The following is a 9,637-nucleotide window of genomic DNA, read 5'->3' on the forward strand; positions in this document are numbered from 1 at the left end:
ACCACTGCCCTGCTAATTTCTGGTAGACTCTGGAGCTTGGTAAGTGAAAAGGAGCTAGGAATGTGTATGTAATTAAATTCCCTGGATCAGCATTCATTAGAAGAAGGAATAAGGTGTTTGAATTTATTCTTTTATATTTTCTGTTCCTAGAAAATTGAGTGCATTTTTAGTCGATAATATTTTGGTTTTGCTTACTTTATTCCTTTTTTTATTCTTCTTTTGAAATAAATGAGTGTACAAGATGACATTCACTCAAAAAGTACGTTGCTCTCCTTTTTGAGAAAGTGAATTTTACAAATTAATTTTGTTTCCCCTACAGTTGATGTCCTTTTATACGATTAAGTGAGCTTTTGCATTTCCTCTTGGGTATTATGTTTGTGTTTAAGCCTAGCTTGATCATTGTTGAATTGTGTTTGAGCAGTGTTTGTTATGCTAAAAGGCACTTTGGGTTTGGGTTAACTCATCCTGGGTCTAGACTGACATCCAGAACTCCAGGCAACTCTAGGCGTTGTTCTGTTGCTTTGAGGTAGTGCCTACCTTTCCAACCAAATAATCACTTCTGAACTAATCCCAGGGTTTTGGGTTTGTTTCTCTGACGGTGTGGACTGAGAGCAGAAATGCCTTTGTGAGAGAGGTTCAGGAAGCAATAGGCTTTATCTTAACTTAGCTTGCCTGACCTTGGTGAGTTTGAGAGTGTTGACAGAGTTCTGAGCTTTCTTGGCAGAGAAGGAAGGTCAGAAAGAGAGAAGTCCACGGGCAGGGGCCAGGTCCCTCCTTACCTCGTTAGGGAGAATTCAATGTTGTCTGTCTGGTTGGCAGGGCACACCTAGTCACAGAGACTCAGCATTTCAGCAGTTTGCAAAGAAAAGTGATATGAAGGGACAGCTGCAAGTCAGCCACAACCTAGATATGAGGAGATCAAGCACTCACTTCACTTGGAAGAAAGAGAGAAGGAAGGAAGCCGAGGGCTTAGCAGGGTAAGTTACTTTTCCATCAAACCATCTGCTTGCTTAGTTTATAGTTGAGTAAAACATTTATCACCCCAGGGAGTGTTAATCACTGATTAAGCAGCTGAATATGCTTAATAATAGCAATATTCCTAATCTATTCCTCCTTTTCTCTTTCTTTTTTTTCCAACTTCTTTTGAGGATTCCCTTTCCTTATCTTCCCAAAGATGTTTTGTGTTTGCTGGTGAATTAGGGAAAATTAGATGGGACTTTCTGGTCTGGAAGTTAGTGAGAAGGTTACTGGTTTGGGTGAAACTTGAGGCTTTGAATGGTGAAGGAGAAAGACAGAAGACCTTGTCTGGGAATAAGTTAATATTGTAGGGAATTTGGAGATGAAAGATAAGAGTTTTTCTAGACTGTCCAGTTCTTGTCTCCTGTCTCTTTAATCCTTGGTATTAGTGTTTTCTCTTTTATATACTGGGAATAAATTAGAGCCCAAGTCACTGGGAATGGCTAGAAAAAAGTTAAACTGATCCCCTGTGAGGTGAGGTAGGTTCTGATCTCTGGAAAATTCTAAAAGCTTATTATATAGAATTCTTTCCAACTTTTCCCTTGTCCCCTCTTTTTTTTGGCTAAGTTTCTCTCAATCCTGTCTGTTCCCTCAAAGTTGGAGGATCTTGGGATTCAGTGCAGGAAAGTTAGAACCAGGGAAGCTGGATCTAGGCCTAGGGTACACAAACTCAGGAGCCCTATACAAATGCAAGGACCTTCCTCCTAGAAATTGTTCATTTGTATCATAAACGTGCTCTAGACATAGAGGAAATGATCAGAGATTTCACTACCACTCCTCCCCAAATGGAGGCTTGATAGAGCAGATGAATGCTTCTTGAGTTGCAGTGATTCTGGAAATGGGATGAGAATGTGTAGTGATTAAAAGTGGAATGAAGGGGTGCCTGGGTGGCTTAGTCAGTTAACCTGATTCTTGATTTCAGCTCAGGTCATGATCTTGGGGTCATGAGATTGAGCCTCGCATTAGGCTCAGTACTCAGCACAAGGTCTGCTTAAAATTCTCTCCCTCTGCCTTTGCACCACCCCCTCCCCGCCCCCCGCCCCCCCCCCCCCCGCTGCTTGCATAGGTGTGCTTTCTAAATAAATACATATGTACATAGAAAAATGCATTTTTTTTTTTTTTTTTTTTAGTGGAAGGAAGAATCAGGTCAGTTGTTGCAAACTAAAGGATACTTTCAAGTGTGAAAGTATCCTTTAGTAAAATGGCATGACCTTTTTTTTTTTTTAAGATTTTATTTATTTATTCATGAGAGACACACACACACAGAGAGAGAGAGAGAGAGAGAGAGAGAGGCAGAGACACAGGCAGAGGGAGAAGCAGGCTCCATGCAGGGAGCCTGATGTGGGACTCGATCCCCGGTCTCCAGGATCATGCCCTGGGCTGAAGGCGGCGCTAAACTGCTGAGCCACCTGGGCTGCCCAGGACATGACCCTTAAATCTTAAAATTATCTATCACCTTCAGGTCTAATTTCTTCTGTATTAGTGAGAATGTAGAAGATATGATATGCAGATGAACACATCTCTGTTCTGTGGACTCTGAAAACATCCATTTATCTGGGATGAGGGGAGAGATCATAAGAGTGTAGTAAAAGAATGAGAGAAAGTACAAAGGAAGATACAAATTAGTCCCCTCATTAACTGAGGACAGCAGTTTGCAAGAGCCAATTTGTAAGATAATAGATTTTTTAAATTTTTTTATTTTTTAAAGATTTTGTTTATTTATTCATGAGAGACACAGAGAGAGAGGCAGAGACACAGGCAGAGGGAGAAGCAGGCTCCATGCAGGGAGCCAGAATGTGGGACTCCATCCTGGTATTCCAGGATCATGCCCTGGGCAAAGGCAGGCACTCAACCACTGAGCCACCCAGGCTTCCCAAGTTTTTATTTTAATTGCAATTAGTTAACATACAGTGTTATGTTAGTTTCAGGTATATAGACAATAGATTTTTAGCTAAATAAATACATGATGATTCTGAGATTTTTAGCTAAATAAATACATGATGATTCTGAGAGGTCTTTGTTCTGCCACCTACACCTCAGCTGAATGATGATTCTTAGAGTTTTTTTCCCTAACAAATCTAGTCCAAAAGGATTAAATGTCAGACTATTTTTGTAACACAACATGATCCCTGATTTGAACTTTAATAGTTATCTTATTCACAGTAAAACCAACCACTGTCAGCATTTTTATCCTCTGCCATTTCCCTGTCCCTGGAGGCACTTAATCTGAGGGTTAATAATTTTTTAGATTCTCAATCTCTACAGATACTTTTATTTATTTTTTAATTGAGATGAAATTCATATAACAAAATTAATACTTTTAAAGTGAGCATGACACAAAAAAATTAAAAAAATATAAAGTGAGCATGATGTGTCGTACATTCACATTGTTGTGCAAACACCACCTCTGTCTAGTTCCAAAACATTTTCGTCATCCCAAAAGAAAAGCCCATAACCATTTAGCAGTTACTCCCCATTCCTCTTCTTCCCAGCCTCTGGCAACCATGAATCTGCATTGTCTGTGAATTTACCTTTTCTCAATATTTCATATAAATGTAATCATATAATGTGTGACCTTTTGTGTCTGGCTTCTTTCAGTTAGCATAATGTTTTTGAAGTTCACTCACATTTTGTAGCATATTATCAGTACTTCCTTTCTTTTTATGGTTTCATATCTGAAATATTACGGGATCCTTGGGTGGTGCAGCGGTTTGGCGCCTGCCTTTGGCCCAGGGCGCGATCCTGGAGACCCGGGATCGAATCCCACATCAGGCTCCCAGTGCATGGAGCCTGCTTCTCCCTCTGCCTATGTCTCTGCCTCTCTCTCTCTCTCTCTGTGTGACTATCATAAATAAATAAATAAGTAAATAATAAAATAAAAATGAAATATTTATTGCCAAATCCATATTGACACTTTTCCCTATGTGTTCTAAGACTTTATAGTTTTAGTTCTTACATTTAGGTCATAGTTAAAAATCAAATTCAAACCATTCTATTTCATTAATTTCTAGAGTATTCCCATCTACATTTCTATGTTCATGCTCTTTTTTGTGCTTAGAATTCCTTTTTTCTGTCTCCATGTATTCAAAATATTACCATCATTCAGGAGTCTATTCTGACTGCTACCTGCTTTATAAAGTCTTACAGCTAACCAACTGAAGAGACCCTTTCCTTCTGATCTCCCATTAGTGCTTTAGTTTCACTTTTCTTATAGGATTTACATGATGCCTTATATTATAATTTACATTTGATCCTTCTATAAGACATTTAGATATTAAGTATATTTTTCATATTTGTTTCCATTACAATACTTTATGAATGATTATATATGTTTAGCAATAAATACTTGTTGAATGAGTGGATGTTTTTGTTTTTCCCAATATAGTTCCTTTTATTTACTTAGTCCTTGTGGAATGAATGGGAAAAGACAAGACAGGGAAGAAGACCCAGGTAGTGGGTGAGCATGGGACTAGTTCTATTTCAAAATTCACCCCATTAGGAAATTTTCCCCATAATTTGTATAACTTGCTTTGACTACATAAATCTTAATATTGTGGTGCTGATTTTGTATTGCATTTAATTTCTACTTATGGGTTGATTGCTTAAAAGTGTGATGATAGGTCTTCTAAAATGAATGTTCTATTTCCCTAATTAGGTGAGATTGACTCTCCAATTAGTTGGTAGTTTGGGACAACCAAAACTTCTGTTGTTTTTTCCTCCCTTATTTAAGTTGATTTTTTAAATGCATAACAATATATAAATATATTCTTAGTATTCAATTCTAACATTACAGATAAGTTCCTTTAGATTAAGCCAGTTTCTATCTCATTACTTCTTTCCCTCCTCAGAGTTAGTCATTGTTATTAGTTTTATATGAGCCTTGCCAGACTTTTTCTATGCATTTACTTACATATATATATATTTCATATAGAACTTCACATGTAACACATATATGTATAATTGCATTGATATGCAATTCTTTCCCTCCTATTTTTTAAACTGTCCACGGTGATCAATAATCAGTAGATCCTAAATAAATCTTACTGATACCTGGGTCTGAGAGACTGGAATGAGAAGTGAAAGGTCAAACATGAAAACAAATCACATTTGTCTATCTTGCAAAATTTCCATATCTCTTCTACATATAGCCCCCAGGTATCAGTGGATAGCCATGGCTCCAAGATCCCGGCAACGAAGGCACAAGAAATCCCCCTCATCGGTGACTCCCGTGGTTGTGACCCCACCCACAGTTGTGACCTCTGTGCCTCTGACCCTCTCAAAATCTGACCCTAGTATTGATGCACTTGGCTTCTTCTCCTTGGAGAATAATGTTCCTGGCCTATCCCAGCTAATCCTTCAAAAGCTAAACATGAAAAGCTATGAAGAATACAAGTGAGTTACTAGTTCTGTGGAAGAGTAATATATAATCTCTGGTAGAAGTGATTTTAGAAGGCAAGAAGGAAAGTAACTTGGGAAATATGGGGCATTTACAATGAGGGAGTTTCTCATCCTGACTTTTGCAAGGTTTATTACTATAGAAGAAATATTTGCTTATGTGAGAAATAGTGAGAGTAGATGGAAATATATAGGAGGCAAAGTATAGATCGTGAATGATTTTGGAGATCTTCTTTCTATTGCTACTTCATGCCATTTTGCAGGTTGGTGCTAGATGGGGGTGCTTCTGTATCAGGCTTTGGATTTCGATCCCCTCAAGAAATGTTCCAGAAGATGGAGGACACATTCCGATTCTGTGCTCACTGTAGAGCTCTTCCTGGTGGCCTTTCAGACTCCAAGGTCCTACGGCAATGCAAGAGGTGACTAATTGGGGTTAATAATAGAGTCTTCCAGAAATGATCCTATTCTAAGACTTCATTGCAGAAGGAAAGGTCTAAGAGTTTTCAGAATAACTTCAGGCCCACCCTTCATTTTGTGTGCTCCAGGCTGCAGAAAGATTAGAAAAGGATTTGGCTCCTCCATATTTTGGGTATTATGGGGAAGTCAGACCATGGTACAGTAGTCCCCCGTATCTTCGGTTTCACATTCCATTATTTCAGTTATGCAAGGTCTGCTACAGTCTGGAAGCAGATGATCCTCCTCTGACTATTGTCAAAAAGTCAATAGTAGCATAATACTGTATTACAGCACCTGTGTCATTCACCTTACTTCATCATGTAGGCATTTTGTCATCTCACATCAGCACAAGAAGGGTGAATACAGTACAATGAGATACTTTGAGAGAAAGAACACGTTCGTACATTTATTTAAAGTATGTTATAATTGTCTTGTTAATATCTTACTGTGCCTAATTTATAAACTTTATCATAGGTAAGTATATATAGGAAAAACCATAGTATGTATATATACATAGGGTTTGGTACTCTCCATAAGTTCAGGCATCCACTGGAAGCCTTGGCACTTATTCCTTGTGGATAGGGGGGGGGGACTACTATATACTATTCTCTGCCCCCCTCTTGAGTACTCAAGGGGAAAGATTTTATCTGTTTTGAGGAGGTTGGAGTTGAGCCATACCTGTGATAAGAGGGCAGCTGCAAACTTCTGATTTTTTTTTTTCTGTAAAGAATGTAAAAAGTGAGTTGTTCCAGATATGGACTGAGGTATTACTCTGACCCAAGAGAATAATTACGTTCCTAGTATCTCATGCTTCCCCTGCCAAATGTAATCTCCAAATTTGGTGTATTAGCTCTCACTCCTCTCCCTACCTTCCCTACCTGGTGACCTTTCTTTCTAGATACAGGAGGTATCAATTCCCTTCCCTAGACATCCCTAAATCACTTTTGAGGTATAGGAAGGAACATCTATTTTGGGGGCTCATCTTTCAGGTGCAGAAATGTCTATTACTGTGGTCCAGAGTGCCAGAGGTCAGACTGGCCAGAGCACAGGAAGGTTTGTCAAGAGCTGCGTCTCGTAGCTGTGGACCGTCTCATGGAATGGCTTCTAGTCACAGGTGAAGTGGTGGTGTTGGAGAACTTTGCGACAGTAGTCACAGTTGGTTGTATTTGGAGAAAGATATGAAAGCATGTTGTTATGAGGAAACATGAGAAACTGAGTGGGGCATTGCTGGTCACAAGTTGGAGGAGTAAACTTGGAAGGAATATTGAAGGCAGAAAAGGATTAGGTCACTCTTATCCCTTCTTTCCTACAGGTGCTTTTGTCTTACCTTCAGGACCTTGGCCATGCCTGGCTGAAATTGTACAGGGCTGGGATACCTGGTTTTCTATGCGACATTTACAGCTAGATGCTACACTGGATGCTGTGCTAGGCAGTCATGCCATGACCACCTTGTGGGCCAGTGTAGGACGACCAAGGCCAGACTCAGATGTCCTGCAAGGCTCTTTGAAGCGGCTGCTGACAGATGCCCTATCACGGCCTTTGACACTGGGCCTTGGGTTTCGGGCCTTGGGGATAGAAACTGGGAAAATTGGGGGAAGCACAGTGCATGTGGTTGGTGCTTCCCATGTGGAGACATTCCTCACTCGCCCTGGGGACTATGATGAGCTTGGCTACATGTTTCCTGGACACCTTGGCCTCCGTGTGATCATGGTGGGTATAGATGTATCTGCTGGCTTTACACAGAGCACCTCAACTTCCCCTCTGGAACCTGGCACAGTTCAGCTTAGTGGCCATAGGGGCCTCTATCATGATTTCTGGGAGGAGCAGGTAGAGACTGGACAAATAGCTCGTCCAGATTTGGTGGTGGCATTCCATCCAGGTAAGAGTCATTCAGGGGAATACTGGGTGGCTTTTCTGGGAATTCTCCATCCTGACTTTTGTATCTTCTATATTTGGAACCCCATTCATTTGGTCAGGTTAAACACAATATGATGACAACCTTGATTGATCATTAGCCATATGTGCTATACCTGGGTTCAGAATTTTCCATTGAAGAACCTGGGGTGGGTGATGATGGTAAATGAGCATTGGAGGTGAGCAAAGTGAGGGGAGGGGTGGACACAATCCAAAAAAGTATCTTGGTCTACCTCAGCCTTTCCCCTCTCTATATCCATTTCTGGGATTTTTTTCTCCCATAGGTTTCCATGCTTCCCCAGACTTGATGGAGGCTTGGCTGCCCACCCTCCTGCTACTTCGTGATTATGAGATCCCTACATTGATCACTGTTTACAGGTTTCAACTTTTTCCTATTTGTATACCTCCCTGACTCACTCATACCTCTCTCTGTATAGATGAGCTCATTTCTTTCCCCCTTGCTCATCTTCTATCTTCTGGTGAGGATTTTCTTCCTTTCTACACTTGGCTTTCTAATCCCCTTGGAACCAAGTCCGATGCTAGTTAATCAGGTACTTAGTGACACATGTGGGAGGGAGGGATACACTTGCCTGTATAGCCTTAGGTAATTTGGGGGATTGATGAGTCCAGAAGTATCAAGTTCTGAGGAAGTTTCTCCGGTGTCTCTCATAATTGGCAGAGCAATTTCTTCTTCTTCTTCTTCTTCTTTTTTTTTTTTTTTTTTATGTCTCCTATAGCCATCAGGAGTTGGCAGCTTCTTTGCAGATTCTGGTGGACCTGGATACACACATCACTGCCTATGGAGCTAACCCTTTTGCATCCCTCAAACCTGAACAGGTCTATTCCAACCCCAACAAGCAGCCAGTATACTGCAATGCCTACTATATCATGTTTCTTGGAAGTTCCTGCCAGCTGAATAGGATAGGAGGCAACGGGAAGAGAAAGTAGATGGTGGGGTTTAAATAGCTGAACCAGATCCTGACTAGACTCCCCCCTACCCCTCCTGCTCATGGTCTCTCTCTAAAATAAATAAATCTTTAAAAAAGTTAAAAATAAATATCCCAAGGTATATCAGACTTAGTTGAATATACTGGAGTTAATCTAGTCTACACCATAATAAATTCACTTTGCTTCTCAAGTCACTTGTTATTCTATTTCCTATTCACTGGCAGGTATTACTTGTGTAGTCACAACACCTCAAGATTAGAGGTTTCTCTCTTCCCAAAGGAGTGATTAACACCAGCTCTCTGGGCCTGCCACTCTGCCACATCCTGTCTCATGCCATCTTTCTCTTATCACATTCTCAAGATTAGGATATTCCTTAGGTATTCGTTCCTACAACCTTGGCATGATCTCAGCCTCCCACCCCTAATCCTAACACTTATATACATTCCTATTGCCCACTCTCAGAGGGGTAGTGTTAAAATTCATGTAGTCCTGGGGCACTTGAGTGGCTCAGTTGGTTAAGCATCCGACTCTTGATTTTGGCTCAGGTCATGATCTCAGGGTGGTGGGATCGAGCCCTCTGTTGGGTTCTACACTAGGAGTGGAACTTATTTAAAAAAAAAGTTAAATGAAAATGTTTGCAAAACTGGAGGACTCACATATTCCAATGGCAAAGTTTACTACAAATCAATAGTAATCAAGACAATGTGGTACTGGCCTAGGATAGACATATAGATCAATTAAATGGAATTGAGAAGCAAGAAATAAATTCGTAATATTTATGCTCAATTGATTTTTGACTAGAATGATAAAACAATTCAATGGGCAAGAACAGACTTTTTAGCAGATTGTGCTGGAACAACAGGATTCCACATGGAAAAGAATGAAATTGGACACATACCCCCCCACA

General features: G+C 40.3%; 1 protein-coding gene across 2 annotated transcripts; it reads left to right on the forward strand.

The window, feature by feature from the left end:
* The first annotated feature begins 770 nt into the window (after window positions 1–770).
* MSS51 (MSS51 mitochondrial translational activator) lies at window positions 771–9,155 on the forward strand. Of its 2 annotated transcripts, XM_055325484.1 has the most exons (7): window positions 881–977; window positions 5,166–5,409; window positions 5,676–5,831; window positions 6,858–6,982; window positions 7,181–7,747; window positions 8,067–8,160; window positions 8,520–9,155. In XM_055325484.1, exons 2-7 carry the CDS (start codon window positions 5,189–5,191, stop codon window positions 8,728–8,730), a joined length of 1,374 nt encoding a protein of 457 aa, XP_055181459.1. In that variant the 5' UTR covers window positions 881–977; window positions 5,166–5,188; the 3' UTR covers window positions 8,731–9,155. The 2 variants fall into 2 exon arrangements, with proteins under 2 accessions (XP_055181460.1, XP_055181459.1); XM_055325485.1 differs by lacking the exon at window positions 5,166–5,409 and having other exon boundaries at window positions 771–977.
* Window positions 9,156–9,637: the final 482 nt, after the last annotated feature.

The sequence above is a fragment of the Nyctereutes procyonoides genome, unplaced genomic scaffold (assembly GCF_905146905.1).
Source record: "Nyctereutes procyonoides isolate TBG_1078 unplaced genomic scaffold, NYPRO_anot_genome, whole genome shotgun sequence".
In the NCBI taxonomy this organism is placed as follows: domain Eukaryota; kingdom Metazoa; phylum Chordata; class Mammalia; order Carnivora; family Canidae; genus Nyctereutes; species Nyctereutes procyonoides.

Excerpts from the sequence above, each read along its gene's own strand:
- MSS51 (XM_055325484.1), top strand. The coding sequence starts at position 5,189 with ATGGCTCCAAGATCCCGGCAACGAAGGCACAAGAAATCCCCCTCATCG. Across the intron at positions 5,832-6,857 it reads GTCCTACGGCAATGCAAGAG|GTGCAGAAATGTCTATTACT; the intron begins GTGACTAATTGG and ends CTCATCTTTCAG. Across the intron at positions 6,983-7,180 it reads GGAATGGCTTCTAGTCACAG|GTGCTTTTGTCTTACCTTCA; the intron begins GTGAAGTGGTGG and ends TCTTTCCTACAG.